Source organism: Mauremys reevesii, linkage group 6 (assembly GCF_016161935.1).
Source record: "Mauremys reevesii isolate NIE-2019 linkage group 6, ASM1616193v1, whole genome shotgun sequence".
NCBI classification, from domain to species: domain Eukaryota; kingdom Metazoa; phylum Chordata; order Testudines; family Geoemydidae; genus Mauremys; species Mauremys reevesii.
Window position 1 is genome coordinate 58222935 of NC_052628.1, and position 26146 is coordinate 58249080.

Consider the following 26146-nt stretch of genomic DNA (forward strand, 5'->3'; position numbering starts at 1 on the left):
GCTAAGATTTAAAGGCTCAATTTTCCCCTGTGTACGAGATCTACGGATGCAGTAGTGACTGGATGAGGGGAGCCTTATGGAGTCAGTTACATCTTTCTGGCCCTGAACTGGTTTGGTGCTAACATCAGAACAGCATGGGGTGTACTCTAAATTGAATAACTAGTATATGGTTCCTAATGAGCCGTATATCAGTGGAAGATTGATATACCAGAATTGCCCTCCACCAGGTCCCTGTCCAGCCCTTGGCTCCCCTGCTCTGCCCTTCCTTGCCATGCCCCTACATCTCCATCAGACTTACACCAGCCAAGAGTTCCCCTTTTCAAAGAAAATTCTTCATGGACAATTTACCGTGAGACTGTAAAAGGGCCTGATGCTCCCTTGCCTGGTACCTTGGGTTGTTATTTACCAGCTTTGCAAAACAGATGTTAAATGTTGCTATTCTGATGCAAGGCAGTGGAAAAATCAAGATCCCTATGCTTGTGTGTCACTTCATTATAAAGCTGGTACATGTGAGACACGTGCTTCTGTTAGTGATCGCAGGCAAATAGAGTGCTTTTATATTTCAGACCCACAGGGACTGATCCTGCTGTCATTGAAGACAATGGCAAAACTCCCATTGACTTGAATGGTGGAAGATCAGCCTCACAATATCATCTTCTGCATTGCCAGAGAAATCCTTTGTAAATTCTCTGTATACAACAAAATATATATTATCTCCTCTCCCCCTCCGCCCCTGTCTCAGGGATGAGGCCACTCATCCTTTGTAAATCTAATTACATTTCATATTTCTTAGCTAAGCTAAGTGCCTTTGTCTTTTCTTTAAAAATGTTAAGACCACACACTCTGGGCTCTGCTAACATACTGTATTATGCTATTATTAGACAAATGTAATTTTAACATCACATCACATACATGTTGCAGCTGTAGTTGAACTTGCCTTTTAAAAATACTTTATTGGATGAAATTGTCTCTTTCTCAAGAAAAATCTGGTGCTTTAATATATTTTATTATGCCTTTTAAAATTCTGTCTGTTTGATAAAAGCTTTGATATATTATAAATACCTGTAAAGAAAATATAATTTAAAATTCTGAGAGAAAACATTTTAGTCTTTTTTTTCCTTTTACATTTTCACAAAACCCACACAGGCACCAAGAAAAGACTAACAATAAAAATAATTTACGTCTGTACAATATACTCTGGGTTGGAAAGATTCAAGAGAGAGATTTTCAGGAGGTTAGTTTTAAAGCTGGTCTCTGATGAAACTTTGGCTACAGCATGGGGACTGGGCTTAAAGCAAAGGAAGGGTCATGTATATTCCACATGGTTAACATGAGCAATGCATTCACGGACTGGCCATTGTTGCTACTGCTGTTGCTACCAAAGGTGAGCAGTAATCATTTTCACCTACAGCGAGGACTAGCTGTTACTGCTGTTCATTGAAGAAAGCAGCCTCTAAGAATCTTGACACAACAATAGAGCTGGACTGATACAAGAGCTAGCTGAAATTTTGCAGCTGAAATTTTGTCTGGCAAAAAATGCAGATTTGGTGACACCAAAACATTTAGCAAATTTGTGTGTGTTTTATCTTAACTGTTCGTATATAAACAAATAAAATTTCTGAAAATGTCAAAATATTTTCTTTGGACATTTTTTAAATGAAACATTTTGATTTTCAATTTAAAGTACCTTTTTAGTTATTTACTTGTTCCCATAATATAAGAACTAGGGGCCACCAAATGAAATTAATGGGCAGCAGGTTTAAAACAAATAAAAGGAAGTTCTTCTTCACACAACACACAGTCAACCTGTGGAACTCGTTGCCTGAGGAGGTTGTGAAGGCTAGGACTATAACAGGGTTTAAAAGAGAACTAGATAAATTCATGGAGGTTAAGTCCATTAATGGCTATTAGCCAGGATGTGTAAGGAATGGTGTCCCTTGCCTCCGTTTGTCAGAAGGTGGAGATGGATGGCAGGAGAGAGATCACTTGATCATTACCTGTTAGGTTCACTCCCTCTGGGGCAGCTGGCATTGGCCACTGTCAATAGACAGATTACTAGGCTGGATGGACCTTTGGTCTGACCCAGTATGGCAATTCCTATGTTATGTTCTTTTTATTTTAAAATTTCATTCACTTTTATTTTAAAAAACAACAGAAAATACTTGAAATTGAAATGAAATATTTCCTTTTCAGTCAAACAAAATATCTGACCCAAAACAATTTTTTCTACTTTTGGATTTAATGAGAATTCTGAAAGATTTTGGTTTGAGGCCAACCGGAAAATAAAATTAGAACATTTTTGGAATTGCCAATGCACCAGAAAATCAGTTATTCATCCAGCTGTACACACATCCTAGCAGTGTTGTGTTCTTGACAGGGTAGCTCCCTGTTCTAAAAACTAAAACGCGGGTGGAAATTATCCTGCACTTCCCCCTGCCCAGTGCTACCTTTCAAATTAGTCAAGGTAAGTTGTCTCTGAACTGCCTGTCTCTCTAAACAGTAGTAGAATTAAGGAACATCATGAGAATGCTTTTTGGCTTGGACCATTTCAACATTTTGACTGCTTTCCATGCTAAAGAAAATGTTGCAAATTAGCACAGAGAAGAGGAGATTTAGTAACAAGAGACAGATCAAACAGGAAGTCACAACTTTGAAAAGTGGGTAGAATATGATTCTCCTCTCACTCATACTGGTGTAAATCAGGAGAAATTCCTTACATCAGTTGAGTTGCATTAGTGTAAAGCTGGCTTCATGCAGAATTAGGCCCTACAAATGTATGCTACTGTTGGAATGAATGAGAAATCAGAGATTTTCAAAGTTGTTATAAAAGAAATCCTGCTATTTTTTATTGTTAATTTAACAGTCGTTACTATGAGAGTAACCAGGTTTTGTTTTAAACAACAGAATTTCACAACAGCTTTGAAAGTCTGTGTTCAATCTGATGAAGTATTAGCAAAATGTTAAGCTCCTAGTTTGAGAGATACCAGCATCATTTATGAAATGGAGATACTGAAACAGTGACAAGTATTTCTAAAAGCTGTTTGGAAAAAGATAGATAGATAGATAGATAGATAATGTAAATTCTAGTCAATATCAATATCAGGTATCTTTGGCATTGTAGAGAAACATTACATTTTCCATTTCACTTACAGTCTTTGTATTACCCTGCCCAGGGTTCCCTCAATTTTTTAACTGAGTATTCAGCTGTGCACTATTTTTTGACTCTATGAGCAACAAAACCTATACCCATTCGGGGCAATGAAACAATTTGTATAGTGGGGGTGCTGCAAGCCATTGAACAAAACTGTAAACTCTGTATATGATGGAAGCCACTTCAAGCTAGGGTGCTGCCACACCCCTAGCACTCCTAGTTCCAGCACCCCTGGGCCCATCTTGATTTCAATTAAAATAAATATATGAAACATTGCTACTCTGACATCCACTATCCCTCAGTCATTTTGTCTCAGAATTTGTCTTCCTACGTTAGATAAGGTGGTCTGACTCCTCCACTCAGCCAGTCCCCCAGTTTGAATCAGATCTTCTGGATGCAGCACTTTACTTGACAAGAGTTGCAGGGACCATTCTGAGGGACTTCCCTCCATCTCCCTCTCCCTCCTCTCTTTTCTTTTTTGATTCTGACCTTTCATTTTTCTCTTCCTTGTCTTTGACTGCTGCCTCCTCTTTACTCACATTCCATTTCATCCTTTTTCCCCCTCTTATCTATTCTTTCCCTCCTTTTTCAGGCCTATACAATTTCTTCCTATCTTGGTATTTTCTCTCTCTCCATTTACCCCTCATCCCTCCAAAAGATTTAAGAAATGCTGCAATCAGCCATTGGCATGCCCACATCCAGTCTTGCCGTGTTCTCTGTGGATAGAGGTCCTCTCCCTAGGCCACAGTGAGATTAGGGAGAAGACAAGCTGGTCACAGACTTTTGTGCAATATTTTCAACACTGAAGTTACTGATTCCGAGCTCTTTTATACCAGTGTAACTCTGGATTAGTGTAAATCAGGAGTAACTCCCTGGTGTGTGATCAGAATCAAGTCCAATACTTTATTCCAGCCATGGATCATAAAGAATAGTTAATCTCCTGAATTCTCTTGATTTATAACTGTCTGCAAAGCTCAAACCCATTGCAAGCTTCCTCTCTGCTCTAGAATCTGCACGAGGCAGAATTTGCAGCCAGCATTAAGTCTTGTGAGAATACCAGGTGTGAGAAGGACTGATACACTCACTACAGGGAAAATGGTATTTCCCCATTCCTTGGCAGTTCACAAAGCACTGGCAGTTCTGTTCAAAAACACTGCCTGCTACAGGAATCAAGTGGAAAACAATAGGGAAAGGAAACAGAGTTTGAAGTGAAGCTGTAGTATTTTCAGAGGAATATAGTTGCATTTCATGCCAGAGGGAAGAAACTACTTCTTTTGGTGATAATGAAGACAAGATCTGAATAGAGCAGAGGTTCTCAAACTGTGGGTCGGGACCCCATTTTCATGGGGTCACCAGGGCTGGTGTTAGATTTGCTGGGACTTGGGGCTGAAGTTGAAGCCTGAGGCCTGAGGCCCTGGGTGGTGGGGCTTAGGTTATAGGCTTCCTGCCTGGGGATGAAGTCCTTGGGCTTTGCCCCTGCCCCCCACCTGGGGCAGTGGGGATCGGGCTTTGGGTTTCCCCGCCCCCCACCCGCCTGGGGCAGCGGGGCTCGGATGGGCTCAAGCTTTGGTCCCCCTTCCTGGGGTCGTGTAGTAATTTTTGTTGTCAAAACGGGGTTGTGGTGCAATGAAGTTTAAGAAGCCCTGGAATAGAGCGGTCACTGATACCCTTCAACTTAGTGCCTTGCCACTAACAAATTACACTTCCTATTTGTTTCCCACCGCTTGACATCCTCGTTAAGTATGAAGCAATCAAAGTAGTAATCACATGAGTAAAGTGTAGAATATACTTCAGAAAAGGGCAGTGGGGGTGGGGAGCATGAATATTTCCAACTCAGTACCATACCCTATATTTTAGTTGTCTTCATTCAGAATATCAACCAAGGCTTGCAGCAGTCTATCATCTCTATGTTTGTATGGTTTGGCATTGTAAAAAAGGTCAACGTAATCACTGTACAGAGTGTCCTCAGAGTCTTTTAACTGGGAGGGTTTGTTTAATTTTTCAAGGGCTTGATAGAAATGTTCATATGGAATATTTAACTTTTCATTTGGAGTCTTCTTTGGTGCTCGATTCTGGGCCATGTGCCGGCTAAAAGCACTTTGCAATAGACGAAGCATTGCCTCTGACGGGATTTTGTCTCCCATTTTATCAGTGCTACTGCTGGTACCTTCGGTGACCTTGGGTTTTGCACTCAGGTTCTCTTGCGTGGTATGATCCTAAAATACAGAACAGCATCAAAAGTGTTAGGTATCAGTGAAATGCTGATTGAAGTAGGCCTTGTTATTAATAGGGATTTGTGTGCATGAATAAATGCTACTTTGATCATTTAGGAACCACTGGCACCAGGAAAGGGATTGCAAATATCTTGTGCAAAATGTTTAATATCCCAAATAAGTAACATATCATAAAAGTGTTAATTTGGACTCTACTAGCTGGTTATCTATTCTGTGTACCTAGCTACCATCCTACATTATATAGTTATCCCTGCAGATCTTAAAAGGTGAATACAGTTGGATTGGGTACAAACTTGGAAAGAACACCTCTCAGGAGCTAGTGCATGAAGTGGTGACTCAGTAGGTGGCATTTTCCCCTCTCAAACAGGACTAAATCAACACCCCAAAATAGTGAATAAATTTCTGCTGGGGGTGCTGTTTCAGATGAGACATGAAAATAATGTCCAGATACATTCTGCCAAGCAACTTCCCTCTGCAGTGTCATCTGACTACAGTTTTACTTCTCTTCCCATTATACACTGTTGTGGACTGTTGCTGTGCTTCTTCAGACTGATGAATTGATATCTATATATCCTATGGATATACCAACCTACCTATTAGGTGTGATGTGAGACTATGTAGTTAATGCCTGTGAAGTGCTCTGAAAACTTTCAGATAAGCAGGTATTTTAAAAGTGGAAAGTATTATAATCATATGTATCTGTCACCAAGTCCCAGACACAGAGGCTGTAAACATGTTTTCTGGTAAACATTCAGGATCAGAGGTTCCCTAAACTACATAGAACCATTTGTAGGTGCTTCATTCCAAACCTCACGGCAGGCACCAGAGCTGGCATGCTCTTTTAGGGCCTGATCCTACTCCCACTGGAATCATTATAAGTGATTAGACCTTAAAATGCAGCTTGATTGTTGGAGGGGTCCCCCCCACACACATTATTCAGCTTCTTTACAGACTGAGTGGATAGTTCGTTTTGAGAACTGATAACATAAAATGATCACTAGGTCCCTCATGTCATGTATCAAACCACAAGATAAATGAAATAGTCCATTGTTGGTACAGATCACATCACAATACTCACACAGCTCACAAATGAACAGGGCTGGTTGAAATTAATAGAGAGATAGGCACATTCAAAAAAGCAAAACCACCATTTTTTCTAAATTGTTTTAAGAATTAAAAGTAAAATATGTAGGAAACACCACAAAGTGACTGATACCTCTACAAAGTCTGCCATCTTCTCCACTCCTCTTCTGTCATTTTGCACAGCATTGTAGGATGTGTATACACGAGGCTGCTTCATGTGTTCAGGTTGAGTAGAAGTGCCATGCAAAATCAATTTCCAGTTCACAATTCTTCCTTCATTCTGCATTCTCCTAGACTAAGGGACAAGCATGAGTATTGTATTAGCATAGACTCAGGGAATGAGAGAGAAGAGAGAGGACGGCTGATGTCAACAAAGACAGGAGTCACACGAATGGTTTATAGTACTTTTTAAATGTAAATTTAGATGCTGATTTACAAGCACTGAAATATACCGCTGATATGATACATAATGTATGATGCACAGCAGAAGATGAGAATGAGTCCAGTGATTCTAAACTTTCCCAACTATGCCAAAAGTACATGTATGTTTTTAATAAGTATCATTATCATTAGTTCAGTCATTACAGGTAGAAATATAGTACAGAATGCCAAAAATTACTAAAGCAGATATTTCATATTGTTAGTACTTGTTCTCTGAGCCACTGGACAGCAATTTCTGCACTGTGAGCAATAGATTTTTAATAGTGTTGTACAGTAGTAACACTGCTCATTACTGCAAGCAATAGGGTTTGGGACCATGACTGTGTAATACAGTAATTTTAAAATCTGATAAGGGAAAAGTCAAATATGGAATTTTCTGGAACATGTTTTCAACAAATATCATCTTCAGAGTTCTTGCTCAATTGTCTACCTGAACTAAGACAGCTGCTGAAGATACACCTATTCTAATAAAACCCTACATTACTAGCCTTGAGATTTAAAGGCTGTGAACACTATTTAAAGTTAGCAGTAAATCTAAGTGAGGATCTCATTGGGTAGCTATAATTACAAGTGGGGTCAGTAGTGTGAGAAACTGTTTCTGGAATAACAAAAAGTGCCAGAAGCTGAAGAAATGGTACATTGTTTTTCAGGGAGAAGGCGGGATTTGTTTGAGAGTTCAGGTATCTCGTATTTGAAGATGGAGCATGACTATCCATCTAACTAAAAACAAAATGCTCTTCTTATATACATTCCAAGAAATATTATGCCTTGTTACAATGAGCTATTGATTAGGGCACCTCTAACCATGGGATTATCTGACAATCCTACAAATCCTACAGGTAGTATTAACACTACTCCAGAGCTCCCTGTGGAGAATAATGTTTGTTTCTGCTGCCTTCTCCACCTGCTATGTGCTTGGCATTACTCTGCTGCTTACAAGTTCCTCTCATTCCACAATGCAGCATTTATTTCTCTACATGGTGATCCTCCAATTAAAGATGTCCCACAGAGAAAAACAGAATCAGTGTTCCTTTTCCAGGACTAAGGTCTAAAGGATAGATCCTGAAAGGTGCTGAGCACCTTCAACTCCCACTGATTTCTATAGAGACCAAAGGGGTTGGATACGCTCATATGTCTCATAGGAGGCACTCAGCACCTGATAGGATCTGCCCTTAGTGACAAGCTTATTACCAAACTACTTCCGTGAAAGTCTTGAGAGGTGAGTGAGCTTGGATTGATTGCTCTCCCTTTGAAGAGAATGATTTCTCAGTCATCTACCAAGCAAGTTTCTTCTCAAACCTCTCACTGTTGTAATGTAATCCATATTCCCATAAGGTTTACTAAACATTTATTATATATATCTAGATTTCTTGGCTATAATCCTTGTGGACCATTCATTACTTTGAGAGAGAATATAGGGGAAGATATACATCAGAATTGCTCTCTCAGGTCACCAGGAATTAATAGACTCACAAGCTTTTGAGTCAATGAAAATTATGTGCATATACCAAGAAGAGACTAGACCTCTTCTTGTGCTTTACTCCCCAGGAAATTAATTTGCAAGTAATCCATTACATATTCCATTTCAAAACCCACAAAAAGTGCATTAAATGGTTATTCTTCAGCCATGTGAGGAGTATGTACAGCATGGTAAATTATTAAAAGCTAAATTTGGCTGATAGTCGCACTTCCATGAAGTTACCCTGGTTTTACACAGCTGAATTTGGCCCTATCTTTTGAATTTCTATCTCTTTAGCCTGTCCTTTTCCACTTTAATCCAGGTGCATGTTTTGTTTTGTTTTTAAATAAATTAGTTTTTCACTGAACAAACTCCAGCTGTTCTCCATCCTGGATGATGTTAGTGATCCACTGGTCTATGTCACCAACTCATCTACTTGGTTAATTAGCACGCACACATACTTACCACATCAGTAATTCTCAAAGTCCAAGTGCCTTTTGGATTCTCTCCCCATGTGTGAACAGACATGAAGTCCCAGTTTTTAAAGCCATTGGGAGACTTATCTCTCTCTCTTTCAGCCAGTAAGACAGTGTTGGTGCCTGTATTAGTGCAACAAACAAACATTAATGGAGTTAGCAAGCATCCACTGATTTTGTTGAACTACAGTTCCTGTAAATCCTCCCCTTGTATCTGCTCTCCATTCATCATCTTTTAGAGATTTTTGCCTATCGTCAAGAACTGCCCACCTTGTTAAACAATACCCATGCTTGCTTTAAGACTGAATAGACCATTTGACTGTTGATCCAAGGCTCTCTTATCTTGCATACTATCAAACCACCAATTGCACTCTACTATCACCTAGAGCAGTTACACTTGCTTTTAGTTTGATTATGGGATGGGACAATGTTACTTCTGGATATTAGCTGTTAAACCAATTTCAAAGCAGGATTTACTACGGAGGGTTGCAGTTAATCCAGGAGATGTAATGGAGTATCAGAATCACACCAGCAAGGATCTCACACCCTAACAGACAGTAACATACACCCACAAGGGAAGAGCTTGCAGGAATTAGGAAGGCAATGTCATGCTTTCCTACCTTATGAAGTCATTCAGTAATGAAAAACAGAACTGAGGAAAGCTTTCCCCACTTTAACCTCTGCAGATTAAATTCTGCTCACAAAGTTTGCATAGGAGTAAATGAGAGCAAAATTTATCACTGTGTTTTCAATGAGTTTGGGGTGTATCTTAGGCCAAGTCTACACTAAGGGCACTACAGCAACACGGCTGCGGTACTACAGCCACACTGCTGTAGTGCTGAAGTGTAGGCACCTCCTACAATGACAGAAGTGGGTTTTTCAATGTAGCTAATCCACCTTTCCAAATGGCGGTAGCTAGGTCGACAGAAGAATTCTTCTGTTGCCCTAGCCATGTCTAGCACAGGAGTTAGGTTGACAGAATGCATTTTTCACATCCCTGAGTGCTGTAGCTCTGTTGACCTAACTTTTAAGGGTATACCAGCCTCATACTCAGGCCAAGTCTACAGTACGGGGACGTTAGTGGCACAGCTATGGTGCCGTAGCTATGCTGGCGTAACCCATAGTGCAGGCATAGCCTACAGTGATGGAAGGGGGTTTTCTATCGCTGTAGGAACACCACTTCCCTGATCAATGGTAGCTAGGTTGAACAGAAGCATCTTCCATCAACCTAGCTGAATCTGTACCAGGGATTAGGTTGGTGTAAGCTGTAGCTATGCCATGCAGGGGGTGGTTTTTTCATACCCTTGAGCAAAGTAGCTATGTGGACCTAAATTTCATGTATAGGCCAGGCCTGGGTTACATTGTAACACCATGGTGACAAGCTCTAACAGGGGAAAGGCATTTTCACTATAGTACTGGCCTGAGTAAAAGCCACTACTTGCGTCTTGCTTGCAACACTCCTGCTAATACATCCCAGAATGATGTTCGCTTTTCTTGCAACAGTGTAACACTGCTGACTCATATTTAGCTTGTTATTCAGTCTGACCCACAGATCTCTTTCTGCAGTACTCCATCCTAGGCAATCATTTCCCAATTTGTATCTGTGCAACTGATTGTTCCTTCCTAAGTGGAGTATTTTGCATATGTCCTTACTGAATTTCATCCTATTTATTTCAGACCATTTCTCCAGTTTGTCCAGATCATTTTGGATTTTAATCCTATCCTCCAAAGTACTTGCAACCCCTCCCAGCTTGGTATCTTCTAAAAACTTTAGAAGTGTACTCTCTATGTCATTTATCAAAATCATTGATGAAGAATAGAACAAAACCAGATCCAGAACAGATCCCTGTGGGGCCCCACTTGATATGCCCTTCCAGGTTGACTATGAAGATAACTATTCTCTGGGAATGTTTTTCCTACCTGTTATGCATCCACCTTATAGTAGCTCCATCTAGGTTGTATTTTCCTAGTTTCTACCTATCTATTCCCAGACAAAATCTAAACTAAGATGGAGTCAATGCTGAGAGTATGGCTCAGTAATTTAGAGTAAAATACGTTTCAAGGATGTTGCAATTATCCCCAAAAGAGACATTGTAAACCCAGGAAATTCAGAGTTAAGGTTATACTTGAAAGAAATCCAAACAAGTTAAGGGTGCAAATGCACAACTCAAAGAACCCTAACTCTGCCTTCTAGTGACACCGTGCCATGAGTATATGTTTAGGATTAATGCAGTTTAGTGTTTGTGGTCCCAGATCAGATAACACTGATCTCAAAGACCATATTAAATTGCTACCCCTCAACCCTGTGTCAATACAGGGCAAAGTTAAGATTACTTGTTTTATAGTTTAAGGCAACCATTACTGCAATATCTAGGTGCCTGATATAAACATAATGCCTCCATTCAGGTGATGCATTTGCTCACTCCCATCCCAGAGCTCCGTTGACTCACTGAGTCATTGTCTGGACCCTACAAAGCATAAACTACAAGCTGGTGTCCTACAGAAACCCCCAATATGGGCTACACACCCTCAGCACTGGAACACTATACCCAGAAGTCTTGTCTCTGGAATATGGGACATCAGAAAATGATGCCTCAAAACTAACCAATCACTGTTTCCAACCCTGCAATATCATTTTCATTTATGGTTGCTACCTCTGAGATACAAAAAATGGGACATCTGGAGTGATTCTGAGCCTGTAAAAGTGAAGAGCTGGCAGTGTCTACTGAGCATCCTTACAGAATTCTCAGGACAGCTACCTCACAAAAGGAACAATCCTCAGAAAACCTGGATGTGTGGCAAACCTACTTTTAGTATCATTTTCAGTTATCATTTTGAGGTCTTTGCTTTCAAGAATAACTTAAAAGACATGGAGGTAGATAGTGAGGCATAGGCAGCCAAATCCCTGCCTTCACCACATGTTTCCTCCAAGAGAGGCATTGAGGATCTGGACCTTTAAGGGCTGAGCTTCCCGGACAGAGTCTGGGCAACGTGCTTTGAAGCTCCTGCTGTTGTGCACAACCAGTTGGAACTGGACATAGAATAAAGCAGAGATTTTGCAAGCACCTGAAGCACTGAGAGATCACTGAGCACCACACCAAGCATGCACCTTTTTGGAAGTAATTACTTTTCCTAGAATGCATTCACCCATTTCTAACACAGGGAGATTAAGTGATTCTTATAGAAAGATTAATAACATCAATGTCTTACACTGCAACAGCAGAAACTAATCATTTCTTTGAATACATTTGTTTGCCTCCTGTACCTGATGGGGAAGTGAGGGTGACGTGAAGATCACCTCTGCGGGAATATTCAATTGTTGCTTCAAATTGCACATGCTCCAGAGATGTAACAGAATTTTCTTGCCCTTCACAAGCTTTTGTGGGAATTTCAATAGTTACTTCTCCGTTTGCTCTTAATAACCTAGCAAAGATACAGGGATTATTTGGTTACCTACTAGCTTATTACATAAAGTCCAATGGATGCATTTTACACCTGTATCATGAACGATCAGACTGGGGGAAGATGTACTGCACTCCTTACTCATCCAAAACTGCCAGTGGAACCTCCGGGAGCTCTGAGTGGACATGAAATACAGAAATCAGCCAAACTGTTTAAACTGACCGGGCCTGATTTCTTCCACACACTACAGAAGCAAGCAAGTTGGATAATCAATATATTCTTTCAAGGTTTAATGTCTACATTGCTCTCCAAGAGACTCCTAAAAGACATTCTCTTTAAAATTACAGCATCACACGAGTGTATCAGCTGTACATGTTGTTTACCTCAGTAAAATCACCAGCAGGAATATTATTATATAGTTAAAATGGCTGGAAAAAGCTGCAGCAGCTGTAGCCCTCTGAATCATTCCTAGAATAGAGCCTACACCTTCCCAATATTTTCAAAGCATTGTGCATGGTTTTCTCTGTACAATTCTCATTAACTTTAATGAGAATCTGGTGCTTGAATCCCTCCCTACACAATGCATTAAAAATGTAGGAGCTAGCGAGCTTTGTTTTTGTAATGTAACATAAAAGGATTGCAGTAATAATACCTAACTAATAAGTTTCATGTACGTCAGCTCTCTGTATTAAATTCAAAACACAAAGGAAAAAAGATCAGATTGGGAAAAAAAAGGCAAGAGAGTTAAAAAAAAGCACTATAATAAAAATAACATAAATAAACAGGTTACCAAGAAGTGAAACACCACATAGCTGTAATATATTTCTACTTGGTGCACTTAGATGATGTCATTTAAAGATTTATTATAACTATCTTTATTCCAGACAGCAAAGCCATAAATTAACATGTGAAAACCAAAAAGAAGAGAGTCTAAAGGTCCTTATTGATTAAACAAGTTAATTATCAAGAGAGTCGTTGTGGCTTGCCTGTGTTAATACTGAGTCTATGTGCAATGTATAGGAAATATTTGCAGGTATGATATACGAGGTTTTATCAGAGTGCATTTGGGATGGTTTTGTACATAGGAATGGCAGGATAAGTGTGAATTATGCAGATCACCCCACGAGTACTGCTGACACAACCTTTACTGTCAGGTATGGGCTATATGTCACATAAGTTACAGAAAAAAATATTTTAGGAACAATTTAGAAAAAACAAATTAAACTATATCAGGGCTATTTCTTGTATTTCTTCATCTTAACTGGTTGGATTTAGCATAACAATGCTAATAGTCCTGCAGTGTCATCCATCCAGATGCCGGTTACACATGCAGGCAGAATCTTCATTCTGTACTGAATCATGGATCTTAGTATTTTGCAGCAGTCTTACAATGAACTACATGAAACAAAGAGATGGGGAATTACTCACTCACTCCCTGGATTTGTGAGAAATAGAGCTTGGCAAAACCAAAGAAACTGAAATTAAATATCTCAATCTCATTTATGCCTATTGGACAAATTTGCGCAAGATACTACCTTCTTGCCTTATATTAGAGAGAGATAAATTGATATGAGGTATTAATTTCAATGCAAATTCTTACCTAGGTTCAAAGCTGTTGTCCTTGACTATACACTCTTTCTTTTCAGGTACTCCTTTCCAGGTTTTAGGATCAGCTAAATCCACCAGTGCCTTGGCATTAAGTAATCCAAATCCAAATCTGCTATTCACCATCAACCCTGCTCCATTCTTCTTCCATCCAGGATTGTTGGCCAATGGGTCATATTCTGAAGTCCAGACTACCAAATGCTGCATATCCCTCCAGGTTAGATTAGGGCTGTTTAAAAAAGTCTGGTTAATTCCTACAAAACTGTCAGTCAGCTTTCTCTAATGGTATAATTTTACTCTACATGCACAAAGATGTTGAAAAAGCAATCTTTTTCTGCTAGGTGCTTATATGCACCCTTGCCCCATTACTATAGTATCTGAGATCCCCACACACAATGTATTTACCCCAACAAAATATGGAAGTACTATTATGGCCATTATACAGATGGGGAACTGAGGCAAAGAGAGACTAAGGGACAGATTTTAAAACATATTTAGGGTCCTGAGTACTCCTAAAAATCTGGCCCTACATGACATGCCTAAAGTAAGCCTCTGGTGAAGCAGGGAATTGAACCCAGGACTTCCAAGTGCCCTAAACATTGGACCATCCCTTCCTCCCTCACAGTGCATTTCTTCTCTGAAAAAGGATTTTGTGAAAATGCTGTTGTGAGGTTACATGATTTTTCGAAGACATTTTTTCTAACTACCAGACCTGTAAACTCAGCATTGTTCTCTGAGCCCCGATCTACACTACAACATTACTTTGGTATAACTACATCATTCAAGGGTGTGAATAATTCACACCCTCTGTACAACATACTTATACCACCCTAAGCACTGGTGTAGACAGCGCTATGTCAGTGAGCTTTTCTCGCCAACATAGATACCACCTCTTGTGGAAGTGGACTTCCCACTTTCCATTAAGATGGGAGTGCTTTCTCCCATCAACGTAGAGTCTTCACTGGAAGCGCTGCAGCTGCATCGGTGCAGTCACACCACTGTAAATTTGTTGTGTAGACCTGCCTAGAGACTCAGTCTTGGATACTTTCCAGTTCATGTATCATCACTAGCACTACGGGTTCTGCAGACTGAATTAGCACCTCATTTAAACCTGGGCAACCCTATTGTCTTCACATTAGGTGCTCACTGACACATGTGCAATCCCATTGCCTTCACAGGTAACTGACTGGAACTTAAGCTATGTCTACACTGCCTTGAAGTTTGGACTAAGGGGGTGTGAATGGTAGTGTGTACCAAAGTGCTACACTGTAATGCCCTGTGATGGGGCGGCTGCCCCTCACTGGCAGAAAAGGGGTTAAAAGCAGCCCTAGGGAGGCTGTGCCAGAGGCAGTCAATCAGAGTAGGGCTGAAAGGAGAGCCAATCAGGGCCGAGCAGGCCCATATAAAAAGGGAGCTGCAGGGTAAAGAAGGGCAGTCTCTGCTGGGAGCCCAGGGAAGAAGAACTGTGTCCCTGGAGGGCTGAGAGAACTGCCAGCACCCTGGACAGCGCAGTGCTGCTAGCAGGAACCAGAAGAGTGAGAGACAACTCCTGGATGGCTGCTGGGATTTGCTGGCAGAGGCCCTGAGGCAAGGGCAAAGAGGATGCTGGGGCCATGAGGAAATGACCAGACAATTCATTGCAGTAGCCACTAGGGGAAGTGGCTGAACAGAGGACTGCAGGTCCCCCAGAAAGGGGGAGCACAGTGTGTGGCATGGCTGGAGGGCTGTGTCACTGAAGAGGGTGTGTGGTCCTTGGAGAGACGTGGGCCCTAGAGCAGGAATGATGATGGCAAGGCACCACCTGAAGAGGGCATACTAACACGCAGAGCTAATTCCCAAGACAGCCAGCAGAAGGTGCCAGAGTGGTAAGCGCACCCTGTTACGCTCCCCGTGTGATGCCATGGTCATGAACTAAATGATTCTTAGTTCTCATTAATGTACTCCTATTTGAAAAAGGTGATGGCATTGCGAACTAAGAACCTTTTAGTTTGCACCAGTAGCTTCCACATGGGGGAGTTATCACTCCACACTTTAGTGTGCAAGGCTATTCATACCTCCACAGTCTAAACTGCAGGGCAGTGTAGATAAGCTCTCAGTAAACAGACTGTTGCTGATGCCCAGAATGAAACAGAATCCCCAGGCTCACCCTATCTTATCTATGTTGATTTGCCTGACTAGCAGGGGTTAAAAGGACTATTAACTTACGTTTATCACTAAAGTTAGTAGGCCTAACTCTGACAGGAAGCGTACCAGTTGAGTGAGATGGTGCCATTTTTGTACAGTCACAGTATGAGTGGACTACATATGTAGAGAGTTTAGGAAGTCTTACTTTGCTTCAAGAGCTAGAGCAAAAATCCCTGCTGCCAATGGAGCAGATGCAGAGGTCCCAGTGTGAGTCTCAGTACATTCGTTGTGAAGATCAGCACTTGTCTGAAAGAAAACACGACTAAAATTAACATGAAAAAAGCTGAATAAGCATTATTGTTTATATGTTTGGATACATAGTTATGCATCCTTTACCCAGTGCACCTTAATTCACCGTAGAAAAGCTTCCCTCCAGTGAACAAAATAATGGACGCTTAAATCTGATGATAATTCAATCTACCCCTCCTACTATATCTATTTCAACTATAATTTTTGTATCAAAATGCCTTGTATTGGAACAAAGTACTCCCACATTGAATATCTTGCCATATTCTGAGAGCTGAGAGATATAAAAATAAGTGATTCAGACTCATCTGTGAATCATAAAACCCCATCATTGTGTTTGGTCTAGAACATTTAAAATTACTGCTTGCTTAAAAATTACTCACAGCCTTAGTAGTAGCGCTCTGCTTTCTCTTCAGAAGCACTATAATTTGTAAATGAAACATGCATTTTCATTGAAAATGAAGTACCTAATTTCTCTGCCCATGTGCTTGCAATATATGACAGTGAGTATGCTGAGAGCTTTACATCTCAGCTACAGAGAAGCCACTTTGGAAGGGCATTCTTTTGACCTACTGAAATGAAAAGTTATTTTAACCTCCACCTATGCAGTACACTGTAAGATTATCATCAACCAGATCAGAGCTGTTATAGTTACTTAAATGCTACTTTATCGCACATAATCTCTTTATGTCAGGGACTATATACATATATACACGCACACTGTTAGGTGCTGAACATATATAGCACCTAACACAATCGGATCCTGAGCCCTGACTGAGGCTTCTATGTGTTACCACAATAATAAAAAAAAATGAAGGCAACATAGAGCCCAATTCTGCCTCCTGCTGAGCATCATTTGCAAGGTGCTGAGCAGTTCTGCTCCTACTATAGTCAGTGGGAGTGGAAAGTGCTCAGAGCCACAACAAAAGGGCTGAACATCTAGCACAAGGGTAGGCAACCTATGGCACGTGTGCCGAAGGCGGCACACGAGCTGATTTTGAGTGGCACTCACACTGCCTCGGTCCTGGCCACTGGTCGGGGGGGGTTCTGCATTTTAATGTAATGTTAAATGAAACTTCTTAAACATTGTAAAAACCTTATTTACTTTATATACAACAATAGTTTAGTTATATATTATAGACTTGTAGAAAGAAACATTTTAACGTTTTTAGAAGGTATGACTGGCACATGAAACCTTAAATTAGAGTGAATAAATGAAGACTGGGCACACCACTTCTGAAAGGTTGCCGACCCCTGATCTAGCACAATCAATCTCAGAGTTTGGAAAACTAGAGTTGGTTGGAAAACTACAATTTTATTCCCACAAGAAATTTTGAACAAAATCTTTTTTCTTTTATTGTACAAAGTTTCAAACTGCTTCAAAGTGATCATTTTTGTTCCAAATTGACATCCTGACTTTAAAACAAAAACCTGAACTCATTTACTTACATTTCAATAATAATTAAAAAAAGAGACCCAATGCCTGAGGTACTCTAACTCATCATTAAATATCAACAGCATTACAATAATATTTTCAACTTAACCAGCCAGGCACCTATAAAACTCCATTCCATCCCTTTCATTGTTCTAGGAAACAAACCCTCAGTCCTCTTAGAAAACCCTCACCAACAGATGTCTTTTTCAATGTCCCCTGAAGGTCATTAAATTCAGGCTATTTCAGACAAAGGATGAGACAGGGAGCAAGTTCCAGAGTCCTAGAGTCCTCACAGAGAATGCCCTGCCAGCTGCCTCCTATCTTGGATTATGAGGGGGATACAGCTGAGGCACCCCTGCTGATTCAACTGTGCCATGAAATGACATTTTAAGTTGGACCAAAATGAACATTTTCCTTTCATTTTGAAGTGTCAATTAGAAGTAAAAATTTTCATTTTGAAATTTCTCCCAGGAAAACCAAAATTTCCCATCAGACTTGACATTTTCCCACTGGAAATTTAGATTTTGACTAAGCTATATTTTGGGGTAGAAAATTTTTCAACTCAAAAAATGTCAATCATTCTAATGCTGATGATAGGCACTTAGGCCAACTGATTGTTAATCACAGGCAGTGGAAATTCTTAGAGATTTCCTAACACTTGGAGATAAAAACAACAACAAAACAAAACGTTGAATCTAGGGTTAGATTTAAATTCCTGTTCTGGTCTCAAAGGACACATACCTGAAAATACAATGATCCTCTTACTAGCAGGGAATGTAATATTCTGAAGCACATTTATGTTTGTGTTAAAAGGTCAAGGTCCCAACTAGAGATGGATTTGAATTATGATAAGCAGATCTGAACCTGAACTTCTCCAGATTTTCAGGCCTTTTGGTCTAGTGTAGGGGTTTGGATCTGTCTATATTCCTAACATGTAATCACCCCTGATGTCACATGTTTTAATTCTGAAGAGCATACATTCTTCCAGCTGAGGTCAGCATGAATTTACACTTGGGAATTTTCCTTCCTTTTTCTGATGGTATGAACCCTCCATAGTTTTGTATTTTATGATTCACCAGCTTTGCGTCAGGCCCCAACAACTTTTTTTAGACTCTCCCAACACAAGGATAGATGAGATGTGGTTCTGAATATCTTCCCTTTTGCAGGATATCATCTCAAACCTCTATCACATTTAAATAGCATATCATTTCAGAGATCAACTGTAATGAAATGATGGTATTATGTAATTATTGCTTTAAAATTAAGGGACGTTAAAGGGTTGCAACCATTTTTTTCAATGTGCTAATTCTCCAGGGTTCCAGCATGATAGTATTAGGCATATAAAGCATAAGTAAATGAAGACTTAAAAGTCAGGCCTTTAAAAGCTGTTTCTGCTTTGTCGTTTTCATGTATAAAACAATTCTACATGTGCTCCTCAAGCATGTTTATTAAATCTGGTAAAAACAACCTACAATTCTCTGGTCAGTATAATCCCCACTGCTGTATGCTGTGGCCAGTGTCGAGGAACACTTCTCTGCATACCAGGGAGAAAGACCTTGTTGAGAAGCACTGCTGATGGATATAGTGTAGATACTATCTGTGTAACCATCACAGTCACAATTATCATCCTGACGACCACCATTCCCAGAAGCCCATACAAAAATGGAACCTTTTCCATTTCGGCCCTAAGGAAAAGAAAGGGATGATTATCATAAGGAAGAAAGTCTACAGTCTCTTTAGTACATTCACACCAAAAATCCACATAATTAAATGATCTGCAGACAATAAAGAATAATTGTTCATATAAATCATAGAACGTTAGAGGTAGAAAAGACCTATTATATGTTCCAGTCTATCTCCCTGCCAGTGAAGGATTGCTCTCTATAGTACATCATCTTGTGATTGGTCCAGTCTACTTTTAAATGTCACAATTAATGGGGCATCTACCACGTCCACTGGAAATACATTTTGGATGCAAATCAGGAGACTGTGATCAACAGATGTGGTTTTTCCTATGAACACATTTGGTACTGAGTGTGTTTACGAAAAGCAGAAATATTTTTTTCAATAAATGGAACTTCATTATGAGTTAATTTCATTTGCATTTGTTGTGATCACAGTAATATTGGTAAGCGGTATGTCTGATGTGTGAGAAGACATTTCCATCCAACTCCCTTTGTAATTATGCCCTTTACAGTTTGGCATTTACTTGATGAAAAACTGCAAACCCATAAGCTCATTTTATCAGCGAGTCTACTCATCACTCCCAAATCTCTGGGCTTCCATTCTTCAGTCTCAGGTCACAATTGCCCCCACTTCCTATTCCAGTTTCCGATGTATAATAAATTAGTTGCGGCTATAAAGTTGCTGACAGCTAGGGATGTGGAGAGCTGAAGCAGCATGAAAAATGCCATGCTTTTCCTAGTTTAAACAAGTATTTGCCATTACATCTTAAACTCTTGTAGACTTTAAGTGGAAAGTATCTGCTAATGTGCAGAGCAGAAGCTTAGATTTTAATTCAGTATTAATTTATGTACATTCATTATAGAGAGCAACTAGAAAAGCAGATCATCAATTAATCCCCTCTAATCAACATTGACGTAACTGGTTCAGGGGCCAAGTGGCAATTGCAGCAATCGCAAAATAAAAAATAAAAATAGAAAAACAAGCTACACTCTTCCTATTAGAGTTGTCAGGATGGCTCCATTGGAAATCACAATAAACAAAATAACTTGTTTTAGTAACTATGGCCCCAATCCACCAACACACTTAAACACATGAGACACTCCATTGACTTCAGCAGGAATACTCATGGGGCTACTCATGTACTTACTGTTAAACATGTGCTTAAGTGCTTTGCTGGATCCGGATCTAGGGGGCCAGTCCTGAAGCTAGCTTAACACTGTCATCTCTGACTGACTTCAGTGGGAGTTGAGGGCACTCAGTACCTTGCAGGATGGGTTAGTGTGGTACAAAATAAACCTTGAAAAAATGCTGTCCTCTTCACCAAGCACATTTCCTGATTTCCCAGGTCCAGGCCCATGATTTCAGGGGCATTAGTTCCTTACTCTTTCCACTGCCCTTTCTGCCCATCTTCCCTTCCCACCCCCCAGGACTCAATTTTCCTCTCTCCCTTTTCAGACCTGCATTCTTCTCCCTTCCCATCTCTATCTCTCCCTTACCAACACCTTTCTCATTGGTTAGAATTTCCCACAGTTGTCAGGCTCCCACATCTTCTGTCCCTCTTTCTGCTGTTCCTGACCTTTCCCTTTTCTCCAGACTCCTCTCCTCTTCTACAACTCCATGAGCTCTGCTTCAGGCTCTCTTTCTTTTTTCCATTTATCTCTCTGCTGCATCCCCCTGTCAACACTACCATCTCTAGGTGTCTCGATACCTCCTCCTGGCTAACAGGTGGGGACAGTGTTTATATGTCTGTTTCTGTGTGTGTACCCAGCACTCTCATTCAACACACCACTTGTCTTCTAACCAGATCTCTAGGGATAACATAAAAGAGAATTTAAAAGCTGCTGCTTTCAGTATTCTCCAGCATGCATTCCTACCATCTTCATTTTAATTGGATTAGGTTATGCATAAAGCAATTAACACAGTGCATGTAACAGAATAACACAACCCATCCACACAGTGCTAAAACGCATCACCATTTTACAAAATGAAATATTCATGAAGCGAACATTTTGTATTAAATTTTTATAGGAGCCTCTGTGCAGAAATCCAATTACTATTCAGAGCAAAACATGCAGACAGAGAGGAGGTGGGGGAAGGGAGGCAAAAAAGCAGCAAAAGGAAGGATGAAGAAGGAAAGCTAGTCTGCAGAGAATAACCCCTTGAAAGCAGAACACTGTAAGAATGCTTTCATAAGTCAGGTCCCAGCTGGGAAATTTTGCTGAACCTTTATATTAACATCCTTCTAAAGAATGATTCAGTTTCTCAAATCTGTTTGAATGAGAAGAATGCGTTAGCAAGAAATAGACAAAGAACGGACCATTTTCTCACCCCTAAGAACCATTTTAAACTACAGTCTTTACCTGCAAGCTGGGCTGTATTTCAACTTAACTACCGGTTAGCATACCTGTTTGATCCCATATTCAAAAGCCTTCTGTGCTAGCCTGCCAGGTCCCTCTACAGTTTTACCATCATCATTAGGGCCCCAGCTTGCACTGTAAATATCCACATGTTCTGGATTGAAACCAATTGAACTGGCTTCAATGGCATCAGTGACTATTCCATCCAGCATTCTTATACCTTAAAATAAAATAAATAACAGGTAGAATGAATCTATTTCATGTTTCCTTTACATTATCATTGTTAAGTGCTTGTACAGCACCTAACACAATGCGGTCCTGATCCAAGATTATAATATCATTGTAAAACATTTCACGTATGTATCATCCTTCCTTTGAGGAATTCAGGGCATTTTACAAATATTAAAAGTGACCTTATAAAAATTGGACTGTGCCCTGCTATTTCTCTCCTGTTTTTTTTCTTTTTATAGTGTATAGAGAAGGACGGTGAGAATTCCCCCTCCCCCAGTTTTTTTTTACCCTTGAAATATAAAAAAGGACAAATCTGGTCTACAGTGTTTTTTTCTTGAGAACCTCCTGAATGTCTCATAGAAGATGTATTGTATGCTCTTATTTTAAGTTCTCTCTGTCTGTCTCTCTCTCTCATCTTTTAACAAAGATTTCTTTTCTCCAAAAGTTAGATAGGTGTTATCAAAAACAGAGTTTTTAAAAGTCTTTTGTCTTTAAAAATTTTGAGTTTAAAAGTTTTGTTTAAAATGAAGAATTTTAAACACTCTGACTAAAAAATCCCTTCCCCTCTCAATTACTAAACTATCCAATCCTGAATACACAAAGGAATATTGCAGAAATTTCCCAGCATTGCTAATACTAGTTAATTGCTACCATTGTGAGCAATGTGGGAAGCCCCAGTGATAGCCAGCCATTAACATTCTTATTAGAACCATGTCATCTAATCTTGCACAGAGCAGGGCTAATCTTCAAGATACCCTAAATTCCAATGGCAGCCAGTGGCTCATCTGCACTAGAGCTCCCAACATTGCTAACACTGTCCATTATGTTAGAAATGGTGGGGAACTTTTGCAAAATTCCAGCAATCATGCAGCAATGGTAGCAACAGTACAACTGTTAATGTCATAAGGATTTGGCACAGGTTTTCATGGCACAATAATAAAAATGCTTGGGCTCTGTCTATGCTAGAAATTTAGTACCAGAGAAGCTGTATCATTGCTGGCAGTTGCTGAACTATGGATTATAATTCTTCTAGTGTAGAAATTCTCATACATTTTTCCAAAGAAGGACAGACAAGATCTGAATTTCTAATGGGGGGGACCACCAAACCTCAGGCTTTAATTTCTTCTTTTGCATTATTAAGAAGCAAAAAAGGGGAACTGACTGCAGGATTAGGGCCCAAGATTGTAATATGCAATGAAATACTTAGAACACAGAAGCTACTATAGACACTGTGAGAGCACCAATAGAGGTAAAGGCAGCTGTACAGATCTGTAATATAATACAAGAACAAACAATTATATCCTCAGCACACTAGTGAAAAACAATTTAAGCAAAACTGCTGTTTCAGTTCAATTCTCTGTGAAAATTCTGTTTGTTTTCTAAATAAACTCAGGGATATGATTATTGCAATGGTTTTTCATTAAATTAGTTTTCACCAGTAAGCAGAGTCATATTATTTGTCCATACATTTGTCTTTCCTTTTTCTTCTACATGCTTGTTTCCCATCATCAGCCTCATGAATTCAAAAGCAGGCAAAAGCAAAAGGAATTTCAGACAGATACATGTATCTGCCTGACAGATGGCTATTTTTAGCATCACATTCACTGTGTTGGAACTCTCAGCCCAGTCCTTCATAAAATATAACTTCTTAATCATTTGGTTTCCATGCAGCATCAGAGAAACAATGCTGTGGTGATGTATGTGTAAATAAATAAATTCCATTTACTATATGGTGTATGGGATAAACCACATTTCTTTCTTCTACAGAAAATAAAGGAGGGGAAGTGCATGTATACACTAAATGAAATTGAAATGTAACCTTTAAAACTAATACAAGGAAATATTTTTCAAACAATGCATAATAAGCCCGTGGAACTCATTGCCACATGATTTCAATGAGAGCAAGAATTCAATAGGATTCAAAACAGGATTGGACATTTATATGGATAATGAGAACATCCAGAGTTATGATGTTAAATATTTGAAAAATAAACAAGAACATTCCTTCCTGGAGATGTGTACCAGTAAAAACCTATATCTCCATTTGCAAATCATATAATAACGCATGCAAACAGGTGTGAAGTAACCTTCTTTGTAAATGCAAGTGCTTGGAAATGTGGGTACAGTGGGTGTTCAACATTTTTGCAGTTTCATCCCTTCACCCTGCTTTAAATATTTGATCCTTGGTGTCTTCATCTTCTGAATGAGATCTTTTATTTAAACAGTGCGTGATAGCATAAAGCTGGACAGGAAAATGACATCTGTGACAGCTCTAAACCCCTCTGAGAAAACAGGACTCAAACTGTGAGACCAGTAATCCCAGTTGTCAATCCCAGCTCAGCTGTCCCATTTGAGTCAAGGAAAAATTGTGAAATTGAAAAACTAAAAATTTACAAGTCTATTTTTTTTGTGCTAAATAACCACTAGCAACTGACATTTTGATCACGTCTATTTCAAAGATCTGTAATAAATTAGACTTTCAGACACCATTCTATTGACTAACAGATAAACAAGCCTTTTCCTGTTTTCAAAATTAACTTGTAAACTGAAATGGAGAAACAAGCAATTGAAATGGAAACCACAGCAATATGAATACCTTGACTGACACTACCTTTCTATATAACTGTGTAGACAGGAACAAAATACTCTAAATAAGAGTAGATAGGAAATTGGATTTTCTTTCTTTCACTGTGCAGGTTCTATTTATTTTTGTTCAAAATGAAATACCAACCCACCATTCCCTTATTTAAAAATATAGCCCTCTATTTAGTTGCAACCAATAATCATATTATGGATCAAACCCTGAGAAACTGATGGCAGCTCTGTATTTGGGACAATATATATGTAGCAACTTACACTATTTCTGTATGAAACCCAAATACCACAAGGTGCTGAATGCCTCTTGAGACACGCTGAGCACACTCAGCTCAAGGTGATGGTAGCTCAGGGTGCTCAGCACCTCCAACTGAGTGCTCAGCAACTTTCAGGACCAGTCCCTTACTTCACTTTGTTTCCATTCACATCAGAAAAAGTAAAGTTTAAATTAAATTATTGTTTGGTTTCTTACCTCCAACTCTGGAATTGTATGCCACGCCAACACCACATTTCTTGTTATTGGACTGCATGGCAATTTCCCCTGCACATCGTGTTCCATGTCTGGATAAAGTAAATGATCATTTAAATCATACTATAAGTCAGTGCATTTATTTAACCTACAGAGACTTGTCACTGTTCTGCTAGAATTGGTGCATTCTTTCATCACCGAGATGTGAACTCTTTGAATATTAAATAGGTATGGAAATATATCTATTTGGAAAAGAATGCACTTTTTGTACTTAGGCTTTTGTAATCATAATTTCGAACCATCCCGTGATCAATAGATCATCAGGATGAGGCACTAAGGACCTGATCCAAACCCCACTGAAGTCAACAGAAAGATCATGTTGTTACAATGTCTACCATGAGCTGTACCATGCCTACTATAACAGAGTGCAATAGTGAGGCAAATCTGGAATGCCAAGAAGATGCTAAATCCCTTAAAAATATCATGAAAAAAGCCACTTTTAAGCAAAAATTTCGATATTTAATTTATTTTGGAATGCAACTGGGTAGTATTTAAACTAAACAAACCTCTTCATCTTCGTGAAATGATTCCTCTAACAAGATATTTTGCATGAAAAATCTTTTGGCATGAAGGATTCCTACCCTTCATAGCATAACAAGACAGCATAACTATAGAGTTACTTTATCTAGTACTACAGCTTGGTATGCAACGAAATGCTTCAATGCTTCTGGATGGAATACCATTTACATATTAATAAAGATTAGAGGTAATGCAGGTAGATTTAAAAGATAATGTCATTGGAATAAGAGGATAATGGCCTCCTACTGCTCTATAAATGCTGTAGCAAAGCAGAGACATTCATTTTCAAAATCATAGAAAATTTCTCCTCTGATAACTTCCCATTCTGGTGACTTTATTTCTATTATGCCAATGGATTCATGATGTGGATGATACCATTGTGCCTGATAGACAGTGGGGAACCAGAGTGTGAGTTCCTCATTGTATCATTATTAAATAGTGACATCCTATCTGGCTTAAATAATTGACTTGTTCTGTGCTACAGCTTGTAAAGAGGTCTGTTCTCTTCTCTGT

The 26146-nt window shown here is 39.5% G+C and overlaps 1 protein-coding gene across 3 annotated transcripts in view; it reads right to left on the reverse strand.

Moving 5' to 3' along the window:
* Positions 1-2367: 2367 nt before the first annotated feature.
* PCSK1 (proprotein convertase subtilisin/kexin type 1) overlaps positions 2368-26146 on the reverse strand; it is a 34914-nt gene continuing 11135 nt past the window's right edge. For all 3 annotated transcript variants that reach the window (XM_039545790.1, XM_039545792.1, XM_039545791.1), the window contains exons 6-14: positions 25058-25146; positions 21807-21979; positions 19189-19401; positions 16181-16281; positions 13847-14080; positions 12110-12267; positions 8834-8967; positions 6602-6763; positions 2368-5367 (exon numbers count right to left, since the gene is read on the reverse strand). In XM_039545790.1, coding sequence (XP_039401724.1) covers positions 5005-5367; positions 6602-6763; positions 8834-8967; positions 12110-12267; positions 13847-14080; positions 16181-16281; positions 19189-19401; positions 21807-21979; positions 25058-25146 — 1627 coding nt within the window. In that variant the 3' untranslated portion in view covers positions 2368-5004. The remainder of the gene's footprint in view (positions 5368-6601; positions 6764-8833; positions 8968-12109; positions 12268-13846; positions 14081-16180; positions 16282-19188; positions 19402-21806; positions 21980-25057; positions 25147-26146) is intronic.